Source organism: Balaenoptera ricei, chromosome 17, assembly GCF_028023285.1.
Source record: "Balaenoptera ricei isolate mBalRic1 chromosome 17, mBalRic1.hap2, whole genome shotgun sequence".
In the NCBI taxonomy this organism is placed as follows: Eukaryota; Metazoa; Chordata; class Mammalia; order Artiodactyla; family Balaenopteridae; genus Balaenoptera; species Balaenoptera ricei.
Window position 1 is genome coordinate 33,604,264 of NC_082655.1, and position 17,475 is coordinate 33,621,738.

At 41.4% G+C, this 17,475-nt stretch overlaps 1 protein-coding gene across 22 annotated transcripts in view; it reads right to left on the minus strand.

Annotated features, from left to right (window-relative positions):
* The window catches only part of RIMS2 (regulating synaptic membrane exocytosis 2), a 597,264-nt gene extending 584,388 nt beyond the window's left edge, over window positions 1-12,876 (minus strand). For all 22 annotated transcript variants that reach the window (XM_059902177.1, XM_059902158.1, XM_059902168.1 and 19 more), the window contains exon 1: window positions 12,701-12,876. In XM_059902177.1, the coding sequence (XP_059758160.1) occupies window positions 12,701-12,876 (176 nt within the window). The remainder of the gene's footprint in view (window positions 1-12,700) is intronic.
* Window positions 12,877-17,475: the final 4,599 nt, after the last annotated feature.

Sequence of the window (17,475 nt, forward strand, 5' to 3'; positions counted from 1 at the left end):
ATACTTATTAAATGTATTTTGTTCTCAACTGTTTTGATCTGCTGCCCACTACTTGTTAGTTTAATACCATGCACCATAACCAATAGCTCTCATGTCCAAGAGAAGTAACAATAAACCTCTTACAAATGCGACCACTAAATCCTAAAGATAATCATTTCTTGAGGTATTAGCAGCTATCCACTCTGTCAGTCAGGCAGTGCCAGATTTAATCATTCATTCAAAAAAAAATTTATATCCACTTACAATGGACCACCCACTGGGAACACTGTCCTTTTTCTACAATCTATCAGAAAAGAGGAAGAAGTCACCAACTATAACATAATAAGGTGTGGTTATTAAGAGTACAAATTCTGGAATATGACTGCTTGGGCTTAAATCCTCGCTCCCTACTGAAAACTCTGAGCATATAACTGGAGTCTTCTTTTTTTTTTATCTGTAAAACTGGGAAAAATAATAACTATCTCATAAGATTGTTGTAGCGGCTGAATCAGATAATACATACATAATAGAGCATAGCAACAGCACAGTAAGCATTCAATAAATGTTGGGTATTGAGTATTAATGTAGTATTAATGTATATAATAGAAGTATATAACAAGAGTTTGTAAGAGCACAAACGAGAGTCATCTAACCCAGTTTCCAAAAGATTGGAAACCTGAGATGAATCTCAGTTAAGACCTAGGAGGACTCAGCCAGAGAAAAGTGCCTAGGGCTTTCTAGTCATAGAGAACAGTATATGCTAAACTACAACAGAAGATGGAAAAAAAAAAAAAATGGGGAACTCACTTCAAATATTTTGATACAATCAAAACAGGCAGTGCTCATGAAAGACTGCCAGGATATAAAGGTTGATAAAACATCACAAAGGGACTTCTATGATATACCTAGAAGTTTGAACTATATCGTAAATGCAATGGGGAGGTACTGAAGAATATTAAGAACATTAAATTTGTATGTTAGAGTGTTGTACTATTATAGAGGTTGGATTACAGGAAGTGAGCCTGAAGTAAAGATCCGTGTTTAGAAATGAATAATTAAGGAAAATATAGTAAAGGCATGAAACAATGCAGTGACAATGAAGATGGAGAGAAAGAGACAGATTTCAAAGATATTTGGGAGATAATAATGACAGGATTTGGTAACTGATTATATTTGAGGACTGAGGAAGAGGGAGGAAATTAGAATGACCTCCAGGTTTTATTAACAAATGTTTATTGACTCACAACTACATGCCTGGTACTACCCTGGGCATTAAAAGATGATTAAAACTTGGTCCATGACATCAAAGAAACCTGTTATACTAAGAAGAACATAGAGATTAGTAACTGATATTGAAAATCTGAAACATTATAAAATAATTATTTACAAAATGCTATGGAAATTGAAAGGAGAGACACCCAACTGGTGGAAATACATCAGAGAGATGTATATCTTCACAGCAATGGAGCTAGGCACAAAACAGCATATCAGGTAAAGTAAGAGGATGTGCATAATCAAAGAGTTAAAGAACATGACACAGAGAGGGATTCGTAAAAAGATTACTATGATTACATAGAAGGAAGTGGGTTGTGAATACCTAAAGTCATGGTCCATTCACATTCATAATCCCAATAAATTTTTACTGAACTCCGGTGTATCAGTCTGGGTCCTGGCAGGAAACAGATGGCATATTCAAACAGAGTAACTAAAGAGAGTTTAATAAAGGGACTGTTTTACAAAGGTGTGGGCAGGGTTTAAGGAAACCAACAAGGGAAAGTGCAGTATGGGGGCTAGCAACAGTGGGAAGCAATTTCCAGAACCAGAAGAAAAATAGCTATACTAAGAGGGCCACCAGACTGGTATGGAGGAAACCTGGGAACAAATAACCTGACCTCATTCTGCTTCCATCCAATCTGCCAACGTCTCACATCAACAGAACCCACCTGGAGGTCAGAGAACAAGGGAGCCTGCTGGTGCAATCCACAGAGGTCAGCCTCCTATAGTACAAAGCAAAGTGGGAAAAAAAATAATGCAGTAGATCTGGAGTGGTGAATGGAAAAATATGTAAAATGCAGTGGTAAAGTTCAACAACATTCAACTATATATCTCCCTCTGGTCTTATAAAATTCACCTGCCAGTTTTGTAAATCTTCCTAACCTTAAGAGCTTGGAGATGGAGTTTAACCATTAGCCTTCAACCTGCAAAACTTTTAACATGAAGCTTCAATTTGTTCTAAAATGGATCCTTAGCGTTGTGAATTTTTCTTTCTCGTCATTAAGTCTATATGCTATGTTAGCTTCCAGAGCAAGTATCTCTGTTAAGATACAGTATAAGTACTTTCCCGAAACGTCAACAACAAATCCTCAGTTGGGATACAGCACAATTGTCACCAAGCAGGTGGAAAAGACACTTCCTGATAAATTCTGTATTCAAGAATCAATGACTGAGTTAAGATATAGGTTAGGTTAGACCAAACAATCGTTGAAGTGAGATCAGCCTGTGATGGTAAAATTCAGTACCATGGAAGTACTTCTGGATTTGACCAGTGCAGATGTGAACTTTAAAGCTTTTCCAAAGTTAAATAAGTAACAGGCAGTAATCATAAGAGAATTTGTATTAGATTAGTTGATATTAGCCACAGTAAAAGATATGCCTCCAAAATCACAATGACTTAACACAGAATTATATCTCTTATTCATGTAAAATCGAATGAAGGGTTGGGGGCCAGAGGGGGAGGATAATCATCAGCCGGAGCTCTATATCATGAACCCACCTAGATACAAGAGGAGCTGGAAAAGGCAGTCCAGGGCTACACAGCTACTGCATAGCAACAACTCTATGAAAGAGGAACATAAATCGTTGATGAACACCTAGCTACCTCCACCACAAAATTCACTTTTGACAAAAAAAAATTTTGTGCCAATAAAAGCATTAATTAATTATTTCAGCTTTCGGTCAAAAGGAATTATGTGTGATGTGATACGTGATTAAACAGATTTTTCATGTATGTGCCTGAGAAGCAAACCATTACAACAATTTTAATAGACACTTCATACGCCAACAAAACAAGATGGATGTCAGCATCAACTCCATCTGTCAACTGAACAATACCAAAGCATCAAATACCAATAAACACCACTGTGGTTATTCTGCTATCTAGCTATATTATTCAGTGTATCCTTTTTTCCCAGTTTTAGCATCCCAGAAGCCTAGTTGCAGGATGTTGTATGGAAAGTATAAATTAGAGCTTTTTGACGTGTATATATAATATACATATAATACATGTTCATAATATATAAACTATATAAAAGTTGTTCATTCTTAGCTTAATTTATACTATATAGTTGCCCACCAGTTTTTTGATAATAATTATAGAGAGAGAGTAGGTGAAACAATATTATATCACTCCTGGGTCTAAACCTGTTCTCAACTTTTCCCTTTCTATAATCCTAGCTCTAATCCTATTTCTAGAACTTCCCATCACAAAATCCAACAAAATTTATAAATTCTGCAATAATTCAGTAAGCTCATATAAAGAGGAAAAGAATCTTCATCAACTGCAACATGTCATTTCCACAGCTAATCTCCTCTCTATATTTTCCTAAAATACACTCGCATTTCCAAAATTTCCTCAGAAGGAAATTAGGAAGGTATATAGGAAGATATACAAAAAAAGGAAGTTTGTCCTAATTGAATCTAACATATACAACAAAGACTGCATAATAGTTTTTTTTTTTTGACTTTTTTTTTTTTTAATATAATTACTGGATTTATTTATTTATTTATGGCTACATTGGGTCTTCGTTGCTGCGCTCCGGCTTTTTTTTTTTTTTTTTTTTTTTTATGGCTGTGTTGGGTCTTCGTTTCTGTGCGAGGGCTTTCTCTAGTTGCGGCAAGTGGGGGCCACTCTTCATCGCGGTGCGCGGGCCTCTCACTATCGCGGCCTCTCCTGTTGCGGAACACAGGCTCCAGACGCGCAGGCTCAGTAATTGTGGCTCACGGGCTTAGCTGCTCCGCGGCACGTGGGATCTTCCCAGACCGGGGCTCGAACCCGTGTCCCCTGCATTTGCAGGCAGACTCTCAACCACTGCGCCACCAGGGAAGCCCTGCATAATAGTTTTAAACACCCAAAGAATGAAACAAAACCAGTTGGTGAGAAATTCACTGAGACTAAATTGTCAATGGGAGCAAGGAATGTTCAATAAAAGGAAGACAGACCTGGAAAAGATTACATGGCGTTAATATATCCAGCAGGAAAAAGTATTATAAGCAAAGATATTTATTAGGGTTCCTTCCTATTAGGAATGGATTCAAATAGTCCTGACCTTGTTCTCCCCTTTTTCTTTGCCTTCTTTCCTTTCTCCCTTTTTATTACTGCTCTATTATTTCCCATCCTACCCCCACTACATCCCAAGTTGTAGTCACTTCTAGTACTCATATTCATGTTATAAACTCTTTAGAATAACTAAAACAATAAAAGAAGCCACTTCCCCACCACCCTCTCAAGAGAACACTGGTCCTGAAACTAGATGGGTTCAGAGAGCTGACCGTCAGTGACATAAACAGACAAAGACAAATAGATATTATGTATACAGCAGTCAGTTGAGCAAGTCAGGCATCCTAAGAGCTTACTTCACCCTTTACACACAGTTGTCAAGTCGTGGCCATTTGGCTCCTAAATTTTTCAAAATCTGTCCTGCCTCTCCACCTCCACCATGACTGCCTTATTTCATATCTTCATCATTTATCACCCAGATTACTGTAAGAGTCTCCCAACTACTGCCCTTGTCTCTAGCATTATGTATTCTCATCAACCCATTATACTTGTAAAAGTGGTAGGGGGAGGTAGTTTGACAACAAAAGTCTGATTATATTGCACCAGTGCTTAAAATCCTTCCTGGACTCCCTACTGCCTTCAGGATTAAATCCAAATCCAAAGAATAGCATGTAAAATCATTTCAACTCTGAACCTTGCCATCTCTCCAGTCTCTTCTACTAACTCACCTCCATTTAAACCCTGTGCTCCAGACCTTCTGAACCACTTCAAGTGAGTTTCGCCACCATTCCCTGCCTCTCTTTTACAAATGAAAGGTAAAGTTTTGGGGGAGAGAGATGTGGGAGTTTTAGTATTTTTGTTCGCAACATCTTCCTCTGCCCAGCCAACATCTACTCATCCTTTGAGACTCAGCCTAGATGCTATCTCCCCAAGACTGGATCAGGCACTCCTCTTGTATGAATATAGCCCCGATATACTGTGCTCAGTGGTCTCCTAGCACTTATTAGGCAATAGTTTAGTTGTGGTTTATCATGGTTCTTACAGTGAGTTCCTCAAGGATTAGCTGATAATGGTTAGAAGTGTTTTTAGCACCCAGAGATGTCTGCATTTCCTTACATGACTAGAGAATACGAAAGTATTGATATCTCTAGTCTCTACTATCTTTAATATCTAGGAGTGAAATTTCTAGAGATTTTAAAAGAATAAACTGTCTGACACCCTCAAACAATACCAAAGAGACAACAAACTACTCACTGGATTATCTAACATATTTTTTGCTATGGTTATAATGTGCTAAAAACAACTTTACAGTGTTTTTTCATGGCACTTTACATCTTTATGTGTTCATATGATTATGCTTGGCCTTGGATTGTCCGCTCCTGGAGGAAATGAATTATTTCTAACCAACACATTCTGTGTGTTCCTTACCATTCAGCTCTGTTAAACATACTGAAATTTGCAAATGCTTTAAAAGTAAAGTAATCATTTTTAAAGTAAAACATTCCTTAATTTGCAATATTCCTTAAATGGAAAATGATATATCACAATATTCTTCTGGTTTCTAGTCAAAACAGATATGCTCTTAGTCCAAAAGAAAGATGAGCTGCAATCATACAAAAATACTGGAAGTTTGCTTTCAGTAAAATAAGCAAAACTGGACGTATGTTTAAAACTTACATTTCATTTCAAAAACAAGGGCACTGGGCTTCCCTGGTGGCGCAGTGGTTGAGAGTCTGCCTGCCAATGCAGGGGACACGGGTTCGAGCCCTGGTCTGGGAGGATCCCGCATGCCGCGGAGCAGCTGGGCCCGTGAGCCACAATTGCTGAGCCTGCGCGTCTGGAGCCTGTGCTCCGCAACAGGAGAGGCCGCGATAGTGAGAGGCCAGCGCACCGCGATGAGGAGTGGCCCCCGCTTGCCGCAACGAGAGAAAGCCCTCGCACAGAAACGAAGACCCAACACAGCCATAAATAAATAAATTAAAAAAAAATAAATAAATAAATAAATAAATAAAAAACAAGGGCACTACTGCCTAAGCAAACCTTTTTCTTTTAGATTACTGAATTTTACCTTGAAAGCAAGCATTATCTAAATGAACGTTTATTTTCTAAATGAACATTTAATTTCTAAGTGAGCATTTAATTCCCAATGTTTCATTCATTCACCCAACTAATATTTTTGAGTGCTACAATGTGTAAGGCATTGTGTTAGATTAGAAGCTGAGGCTGAAATGATAAACGAGACAGACATGGTGCCTGTTCTCTGGGAGTTTATAATCCAGCAGGGTACACAGATTATAAACAAAGATTCCAATGTAAATTTTGATAAGAATAATTGGGGAAATATTAAAGATGTGATGAAGAATAAAAGAAAGAGCTTTCCTGCCCATGCTTTCTAAGCATGGGCAGGAAAGCGCTCTCTAAGGAGACAAATTTGAAGCTAAGGCCAGAAGGATGAGAAAGAGGCAGGCATACAAAACTGTGTGTATTTAAGGGGCAAAGGAAAGGAGATGAGCATTCTAAACTCTAAAAACCATGCTTCAGAATTAGATTAACCTGATAAGACTCTGAGTCCTCATATATAATATGAATAAGACAAATAAGTAAATACATATTTTTGATTTACTAACAGAGTGAAAAATTGATCCAGGCAAATCTAAGAACAATCACAATGTAATTTCCACAAATTAGTTCCCTCACATTCACCTAGGACAATCAGTATCTTGCCAGTAACCAATAACATGGTGTCAGTATTATTTTCACTGCTACACCTTAGTTATCAGACTCCTTATTAATGGTTTTTGCTGAGGAAACTGCTTCCAATTCATCACCTTCCCTCTCCTCATTCTTAGCCTTCTAGACAAATAATGAAGTCACCTAAATGTCCTCCAGGCATATTTTGACTTCCCAGTAGACAAGGAAAAGAATCTCTCAAAAAAAGGGGGAGGGGGGACAAATTTCACCCAGGAATGCTATAATATTAAGGTTTAGAGACTCCTGTCTATAATCAGTTAATAACAACTATTTATTTCACACCTATTTGTGCCAGGACACTTAAATAGTCTATATTGATTACAACAATCCTTCAAGGTAGATGTTATTACTCAGATAATACAGATTAACACGGGCTCAGAGAGTTTAATAATGTAAGTAAGAACTTACAGTTATTAATTAGTAAAATAAAGTTTCAAGTCGAAATCCATCTGGCCCAGCACACTTGTCTCCACTACCTCTCTCTTCATCACACTGTACAATCAATTTTTTATCAATATATATTGTCAACAAGATATTATTTAATTGTCCTAGTTACTTTAAAATATAGAATATATATAAAGAATTTATTAGGTACTCTCTCATAAAATGCCAATCAATTTTTTAGAATGCATTTTGAATCCTTAAAAGCTATAGAGTTTCAAGTTTTGGCAATGACCATGGTTATTTACATGTACAATAACGATTTTTATTTACGTCTTCATGATTGTTACATCATTTATCTGACATGCCACACTCTTAAAATTTCATTTAGCTATAAGAAAAAATATGGTAGTATTTTAAATATTAGAATGAGGAAGATCATTCTAAGCATATCACAAAACCCGAAAGCCATAAAACAAAAAGTAATAAATTTAAATACATTTTTAAAAACCCTGACTAGTAAAAAAAGGTATAAACAAGGTCATAAAACAGGTGACAAATAAAGAGATTCAACAAATCACTAAAAGTGACAAACAGAAAAAGAAATACAAAAGGCTCTAAACAAATGTAAATGGCTCTCAACCTCCCTGATAGTAAGAAAACTGCAGTGAAATCTAGAATGGCATATTTTTCACCAAAACATTGGCAAAGACTATCACATACTGAGTTAACAAGGACGTGTGAAAATCTCCCTAGTATATGTCACTTATGCATACTTCCTTTATGAAATTTAATATTTATTATTTTTTTAATATTTATTAAAATTTAAATTTTTTATTTTATATAAGTTATAAAAAATATAAAAGTTATATTTTATGACCTTTTGACCAAACAATCCCATTTCTAGGAATTTATTCCAGAGACATATTCACACATGCGGGAAATGACATATATACAAAGATATTTATCACAGCATTATTTCTAATGGCAAAATAATTAGAAATAACTTAAATACCTAAGAATATGACACTAGTTAAAGAAGTTACAGAACATTCATAAAATGGGATATTACACAGCCATTAAAATGAATAAGGCACATGTATTCACAGGTATGGAACTGATCTCCTAAAAAGTAAACTGCAGGACACATTTGTGTTTCTTTATGTTTACAAATATAAACCCATACGTGTGTACACACACATACCTACATATACAGACACACAATATTTGATATACACACATATCTACACTCATGCATAGAATATTTCTGAAAGAGTATACAATATGCTGGCAACAGCAGTTGCCTCTGGCTAGGGGAAATAGGTAGCTAAGAAATTTTGTACATTATGTATGTGTTACCTATTAAATAAAGGAGTTTATAAATTGACTTTGGAAAGTACTTTTAAAATTGAATTATTAAAAAAAATTAGAACTTCTTACCTATGTTTTAAATGTAAGCTAAATTATTACCTTGATCTATCATGGAAATATTTACTTATCATCTTCTTTTATTGGGGGAGCAAATTATCCCTTTGACATTAACAGAAAATCTAAACTGAGAATGAAAAGATAATTTACACGTCAAGAAACACATAATTTCTAATTTGTTGCAGAAACATCTGAAAGACTATGATATGCAGATAGTAGAAACTCAATAATAAGTATTTACTGAATGAATACTTTTCTTTTTCAGTAGGTTTGCTTTCCTCATTCATTTTTTTCACAATATCACACCAAAAACAACAACAAAAACTCACTGGAAAATATAAACTTGTAATAAATTATGTACTTTTGTCCCCAAAATTTCATTTTCCCAACAAGTTTGGTAAACTACTTGTTAATGAACTTTACTACAATTTAAATCAACATCGCTTACTAGGTACCTACCACGTGCAGGTGTTAAGGATGCTGCAAAACACAAACTCCAAAGAAGGGTACGTTTTTATTCTTGCCCTCAAGAAGTTTAGTTTTGAAAGACAAGATTTAAAAACTTCAATCAATAAAAGGACATTACAGATTTTACTGATAGATTGCATTATCCAAACTAAAACTGTTAAAGGAATTTACATAAGGATAAAAAAAGTAATTATTGATCTACTGAGGGATCTACTGAGATATAAAAATGCTTCCAAAGGCCTAATATCTCACTCACACTTAAAATGGTATTATTTGATGGTGACCAAAGACTTCCAGAGTATGTGGCTATTCAGCTAGACTTTGAAGAAATTGCTAATGATTAAATAAATATAAATAGTTTTTAATTATTCAGGCTCCTTAGAAGAGAGATTACTGTAGTGGTCTCAATCAGTTTTGATCGCTCACCTCTCTCACTAAAAATATCTCAGGCACGAACTTCTTAAAATATGTACATTTATTTATAAATTATATGCATTTTCACACTGTCAATCTATATATTAAGTATTAGTAAAGCTTAATTTCTTTCTTTTTCAAATGGAAATGTAAATATGTTTTAATTATTTTCTTCCTGTAATCCAATACATCATCTTATGATGCCCTTGGGTATGCACACTCCACTTTGTATGAATACTTAACATGAATATTGAAACTCACAGATCATGCAAAAATATTTTCATGCAACAGTTTCAATTTTTCACACAGCAAACTTATTTTTTAACCTAGTTGTTAAAAGGCAGCAGACATGAATTTGAATTTCAGTTTATTTCTCTCTGCCCATGACCTTCTCTCAGAATAAATGTTAACATGCAATTAAATGGACATCACTAAAGAGAAACAAAGTGTGGTCATGACCAGATAAATGGCCCCTAAAACTTAATGGGAAATAGTAATCATTGAAGAATATTAGTATTATTTTTTTCTTATAAATAGCATTTGTAACTTAATACCCAACACTGAAAATATATTACTTAGTAAATTGTCAAATTCTTCAAAACAATTTGTCTTTCATTATTATCAATCTATTATAAAGTCTATTCTTTTCCTCATTTTCTTTGCCAACTCTTATTTTATTACAAAAGCCAAAAGTATTTTTAAAGAACATTAAAAATTAAAGCTTCAAATATATTATGCTTTAACCTCCAAATAGCTTCTTGTTAAAATGAATACAAAAATAATTCTGAAACCATGTAGATCATTTTGAGGTATGACTCCTTCCAAGTCTCAGTTAGGTAAAAATGCAAATAGATATTTTAAATAAATGTGAACAGATTTTTCATCAATGTAATTTCATATACTGTATAACTATATGTGTAGAGAATGCTTGTTTCTACCTAAACTATGCAAATATGAATGCACAAACTTTATATGATTTGCACAGTATGTAGGTTTCCATAGAAATGTAATATATTCACATGTACCTACCTGGAAAACCCTTTCATACTATATAACATATAGTTCATTTTGAGTAATTCTTAATTCAGTACTCAAAACTTCATTTAAATTTCTATATATTAGAACAATAAATAGATTTGGAACTGTAGTGAACTAGCCAGTAAGTACCATGATTTATCATACCATAAAAAAATAAAAACACATTCTACATCTAAATATGTGAGTCAAAGAAATAAAACCACATTTAATTTGAGCATCATTTTGAAAATACTTATTTTGTAGCAATTATAGTGAAAAATACAGATTCCTATATCTAAATATCAAATCTAAGTCATCAAAAAGCTTGGCATTGTTAGTATATATAGTAAAGTTGAGCAAAATTAGAAGTATGCTCAAAAAACTTTTAAAAATAATGTTTTATTCTTTATTAGTTGAAATAAGCTACTCAAATCTCTTAACCTTTTTCATTTCCCGAGCCTACTAATAAATCACACTCCCAAACAAGTATTCAAACCCAGAAATCAGTTTCGAAGAAGCGATTCTTCTTTATTTCAGTTAATATGTTAGGAGCACATTTGCTCTCTTAGTGCTTCAATATTTTTGAGAACTAGTATTTTTCTTGGACATGTAAATATATTTGATACATTTGTTATTATATTATTTAAAGGAGTATTTTTCATTAAAATATGCAAATATGTATGCATAGACAGAGAATTGTTTCTTTGTAAGTGCCAAAGAATACTGAATGCAACAACCTGTTTTCAAAAGTTAATGATCAGAGGTCAGTGTGTTAGTTCCCTCCTAGAGGAACTCTTACACTTTCAACTATGTGTTTCTGTGGAGAATATGGGAGAAGTATATTTGATAACACAGAAAATAACTGCCGCACCTTTGGCATATAAACTGTACAAATTAATCTCTTAATGAATAATGCATTTCAAGCAAAAATGAAACAGTTGAGTTGGAAAAACATCAGAAGGTTTACACATCTTCTGCGCACTCTCTTTCACGTAGTAACTGAGAAATCAAATAACCGTAAAACATTTAAAAGCAAACCTGCAGAAACAAATCTCTTTGCTAGACTGACAAGAAAAGGAGTCTCAAAGCTACAGATATCTGTCCGGACAGTTCCCTGGTGCTGAAGTTACACAGCCTAGCGCTCAACTGTGCGTGAGCCAGGGTGCTGCTTTCACCGTCCCACCCTCGGCAAGATCCCGGCTGCCTAGCCTATCAGCACGAATAGTAGAACTTCACAAGGTAGGAAGCAACCCAAAGCGCAGTAATGGGAGGAACTGGAGTCTCTTCAGAGTCTCTTCAGGATTAAACAGATTTACTAGTTGCAAACAGGAAGAGCAGCAGAGTGCAGGGTGTTAGAACCCGCCGAGGGGGAGGGGGTGGAAGATGGCGGCGGTCGCACACCCACCCGAAACGCAACAGAGCTTAGGCCCCTCGCCCGCACAGCCTCCCTCCTGCCCGCGACGACAGTGGGCAGCTCTGCTCTCCGAGCCGCCCTGCGGAGGCGGCGACGAGGCGCCCCCGGCGGCGCCCTCATCCCCGGCCGGCGCGCCTTTGCCCGGGTCCCGGCCGGGGAGCACCTGTGCACGGCCATATTGGATTCCTTGCCCCAGTCACTGCCTCCGCGCGGGGGCGGCGGGAAGGGAGAAGGGACGCGCGGAGCCTGGGTTCAGCCCCAGCCCCGCCCGGAGCCACGGAGCCGAACTGGCCCGCGGGGAAAGCCAGAGGGACGCCCGGGAAAATTACAACGCCCAAAGGCTCGCGACCCTCACCTCAGCCGGCCTCGGCGCCCTCCCTCCCCGACACACACCCCCGCGCTCTGACACCCAGAAAGCAGCGCCGCCGGCCGCCGCCGGCCGCAACCCTCGTGGCCCGGGCGCCGCCGGCGGGAGGGAGGGCGGCGATCCGGGGCGCGCAGGCGGCCGCAGGGCAGCGACCGAGGGGGCGGAGGGCAGGGAGGGAGGCGGGAAGATGGAGCCAGGTCCTTACTTGAGCACCGACTGCTCCTTCTCCTCTTCTTTCTTCTGCCGATCCATGACGGCCAGGATGATTTTCCTCTCCTCCTCCGTGAGGTGGCTGAGGTCGGGCATCTCGGGCTGCAGAGGCGGCTGAGAGGCCGCCGGGGTGGGGGCCGGGCGGCCCCGCGGCCCGACAGGAGCCGACATATTTGGTGGAGTCTAACCACCCTAGGGAAGCAGGGAGGCAACTCCACTGGCGGCGGCGGCGGCACCCGCGCGGGCGGCTGGGGCAGCCTCCGGCGCTGGGACAAATACATACAAATCAATGGCCTTCAATCCCAGGCGACAGCCCCCCTCCTCCAAGATAGAAAGAGCGGGGGGAGGGGAGGGCGAGCGCGGGGGAAGGGAGAGCTGATGAGTGCGCTCCGAGAAATGTTTCTTCTTCCCGGGGGCGAAGGGCTGGCAAGTGAGCGGTTGGAGGGAGAGAGGAGCGGGAGGCCGGGCCGGGACGCGGAGTGAGCGGAGCGGCGAGGGAGGGTGGTGGAGTAAGGTGGCGGGGACGACTAAGGGTGGGGTGACTGGAGGGAGCGGGCAGGAGGGCGGCGCGCCGGCCGGGGCGCGAGTGTGTCCGGCCGCGGCGGGGGCGGGGGGGTGCGCGCACCGCTCGGAGGAGGAGGAGGCTGCGACCCAGCCCCCCGGGGGATTCCGGGGAACTCGCTCCGAGCGCCCAGAGGCAGCGTCCCGCGAGCCGGAGGGGCGCAGAGGGGGGAGGGAGGAAGCAGGGGCTAATTTCCCAGAGAAGCAGCTGAGCCGTCCAGCCGGCTGACGCGTCACAGGGCTCCCGGCGCCGCGGAGGGAGGACCCCCCTCTAGCCACGACGCGAGGAGAGGGCCGCGGGGCAGGGGACGGCCGCCAGAGACCCCTCCGGGCTAGAGCGGGGAAGCGAACGCGGAGAAGGGATGACAAGGGCTAGCGGCGGAGAGTCCCGGGGCCGGGGCTACGCGGCTGCCAACGCCCGCATCCAAGCGAGCTCCGACGCGCAGCAGGGTCGGGCGCCGGTCCTTCCTCATCACGCGCCCGCCCAGGGTCCCTCAGCCGCCGCCGCCGCCGCCGCCCCTTGGGTCCGTAGAGTGGGTGCGGTGGGCCCGCTCCCTACGCCGCTGCTGCCGCCGCGTCCGCGCCTCCTCCGCCCCTCCGCCTCCCGGGCTCCTCCCGCGGGGCCGCGTCACCTCCCGGCCGCTGAGGCCCGGGCACCGCGGACGCCCAGCGGGCGGCGGCCACCCCTCCCGAACGCGATCTGTGGACTGGGGGCGGGCGGGGGGATGTGGTGAGGCTGAGAGTGTGAGCCGGGCGGAGGCGGGGAGCGGGAGTTTCAAGGGCGGGGGCGTGGCGAATGTGAGCGTGCGAGGCTGCGTCTGGAGAGAGGAAAGAGCGAGAGCCGAGGTGGATGGGGGCGCCCTGTGGGTCAGCCGGAGAGGCAGAAGACTAGGAGGACTAGGAGTGTGGGCACAGAAGGCGGGGCGTGTCGCGTCCGGAGATCGGGTGTGATCCGGGAGTGAGGGCTCCCAGGGTTTTGGAACGGGAGGGCGGGGGGCGGGCATGGTGTCTGGCTGCCGGTGAAAGAGTGTGAGCGCGTGGAGGGACTCTCGAGATGTCATGGGAGGGGTCCTGGAAGGAGGGAGAGTGTAAGCGTGGCGTGGGGTCCCCATGGCAAAGAATGCTCGGAGAGCTACTGAGCCGAGGGCATAGAAGAGCCTGGAGAAGCGGGAGGTGAGATTGGGGAAGATAGCGTTTGTCTGGGACAGGTGTGAGGATGAGGACGAGACAAGAGGCTGCGAGTGGGAGCGCGAAAGGACTAAGGATCAACCGGAGGGTGAGGATGAGCCTCTGCTGGGCCAAGGGCTTCGGTTCTATTTGGTTCTTTTTGGAGGGCCTAGTCTAGAGAGAACTGGCAGGGAAGCCAGGGGATGGGGTTAGTGTCAGGGTCTGGTTTTCCGAGCACAGGGACGGGTAAGATGAAAGAGGTTGAGAGTGGACAGAAAACCCGCTCCTGGAGGATGGCCGTGGCTGCCGCTGCCTTACGTTATTGGTGGGGCTGGGCCCAGCCCACAACCTTCTGGGTGCGGGCGGGACAGGGAGCTGGTGGAGAGGGGTGGGGTTGAGGCCTGGGGACGCGTTGCCAGGGATCAGCCCTTCTGCCTGCTCTCGGCAAGCACGGTGGATGGCAGAGTTGGGGGGGGGGGGTGTGCGCGTGCGCGGGTGTGTGTCTACGTATATGTACACACCCCTACCCCACGTTCCACGCTAGCTCTGTTTAGCACCAGGCCAGATTATGCTCTGATGAGTAGTGTAAGCCCTTTGGGGTTTGTATTATATGTATCTTCTTGGTGTGTAGCAAACTCTCTCCTCCCCCTGTCCCCCAGGTACCACCTGACTAGCTCCCAACTTAAGAGAGCTGGCGATAGACACAGCAGCCCTAGAAATCTCTTGTGATTTCTAAGCATTAATGTCTTATGTTTCTTTTCTCCCACCCCTTGTAATTGGGAAGAGGGAAAAGTTTACTTAAGTGCTTTTATTTACTTGTTTATTTATTTATTTATTTATTATATTACCTACTTCAAATCACACTCTCACACTCTAAATAATTCCGTTTTCATCTCTTTGGAGCTAGTTTGATGAGATCATATGAATCCCAATTTATGTAATGTTGTTGTAGAGTTAGAGAATTTTTATGTATCTCTAATCCAACCTCATTATCCTATGGGAAATAGAAGACTAAGATCAGCCAGCTAGTAAATGGCAGCACTGCAACTAGAACCTAGATACTTTTGCTCCTGTTTGAAACCGTAGTGGTTTTCAATGCTGGCTGCACATTAAAATTACCTGGGTCACTTTTTTCAAATACCACCTGAGTGTAACCCTAGAGCAAATGAATCAGGCTCTGGGGTTAGGACCCTGGTCATGGGTATATTTTGAAAATTCCCCAAGTGACTAATATATAGTAAAGGTTGGGAATTACACTATGTGCATTACAATAAAAGATAATGGAGGAGAAACTGGGAAGTGGAAAACAGAACACGTCTAGAGAGACTGATTTTTTTTTTTTTTACCTAAGATTTAAATGTTGAGTTTTTAAATAACATCCACACTTTCCTTTCCACTCATATGCAATGACAGGTACCAGTAAATACATATATCTGTGACCTTTGCCTTGGAAACCCTCACTGCCACTAAAATACACTAAAAGCTCCTTTAAAAGAAAGGAGAACAGGGCTTCCCTGGTGGCGCAGTGGTTGAGAATCTGCCTGCCAATGCAGGGGACACGGGTTCGAGCCCTGGTCTGGGAAGATCCCACATGCCACGGAGCGACTGGGCCCGTGAGCCACAACTACTGAGCCTGCGCGTCTGGAGCCCGTGCTCCGCAACAAGAGAGGCCGCGATAGTGAGAGGCCCGCGCACCGCGATGAAGAATGGCACCCGCTTGCCGCAACTGGAGAAAGCCCTCGCACAGAAACGAAGACCCAACACAGCTAAAAATAAATAAATAAATAAATAAATAAATAAATAAAAAAAGAAAGGAGAACAGAAGTAAAAACAAGAAGGATGGGTGGAACACTCTACCTTACTCAACTGTTTCTGAGCCAGGTTTGAAGTAACACCACCTCCACTCCCCAGCCAGCTATCAACCCAAGCAGAAACAGACTACCCTGAGGCTAAAATAGCATACTTATTTTGAGTACATAAAATGTGAACCTAAAAGAGGTTGTCCAAATTGGATGATTTTGGCTTCCTTTACAGTAGAGTCACACCCTGGGCCAGGGACTGTTTTCTACCAGACACAAAGCACACTGGGTGCCTGCAGCTGTCTCTCAGAACCCCCGCTGCCTCTTACCTGCCTGGAGACAGTGCCAGCATATAAAACTCAGTGTGCATGAGCTGGTATCACTGGGACACCTGACTTCTTACAGGATTGAATAAAGCAGAAGTGTTTCCGTTTTACATTTCTTTACTACAAACAACTACACGTGTTTTTCCTATTAAAGGGAATCCTTAGCAGTGGAAGCGTCTTAAAATCATCTTCCACCCTGACTCGTACACCTTTTCAAAATAAAAATTTGTTACAGTATTTATATAACATATAGATAGAATCCCATAGAATTTCAAATGGGCTACTTTTCAAAGTAGTAGGCCCAATTTAAAGTAAGATTGCTCTGCTGAGAACTAAAATACCTTCCAAAGGTCTCTATCTTTTGATTTTACTACAATATGGATCTTAGAAGTGCTTTGTTTTCTCTGTTCCGGTTTAGTATTTTACTAAAATGTTTTATCACATCTCATTATATCTTGTATGGCATTATGTTTTACTTGGGCATGTCCCTCAAATATATGAACACATTTGAAGTTGAGTTGAAAGTGCATTGTTCTTATTTACCTTTAGAAGTAACTAGCCATCTTCATCTTCATCCTTCATTGAGTTCTCAAGGGCTTCTTGACAGGCCACAAACTAACTCCAAAATGCAAGTCCTTTCTTCAGTTCCTATAGAAGCATAAGTTTGTGAAGACTGTAAGCCTGTGGACTTTCATTTTTACATGTGAGTAAGGGCTAATTACTTGTAATCTACTAAATAATTTATAGGAGGCATATCTAAACTAAAATCATAAACTGAAATAATCACTAGAATTTACTGAGGACTCAGTACTCTGCTAAGAGATCTGGCTGCCTCACAATGCTTGGAATCATCTCAGTTTCTCCTAATAGATCTCCCTGCTTCTATCCTTGTGGCTTTACAGTCTTTTCTCAACACA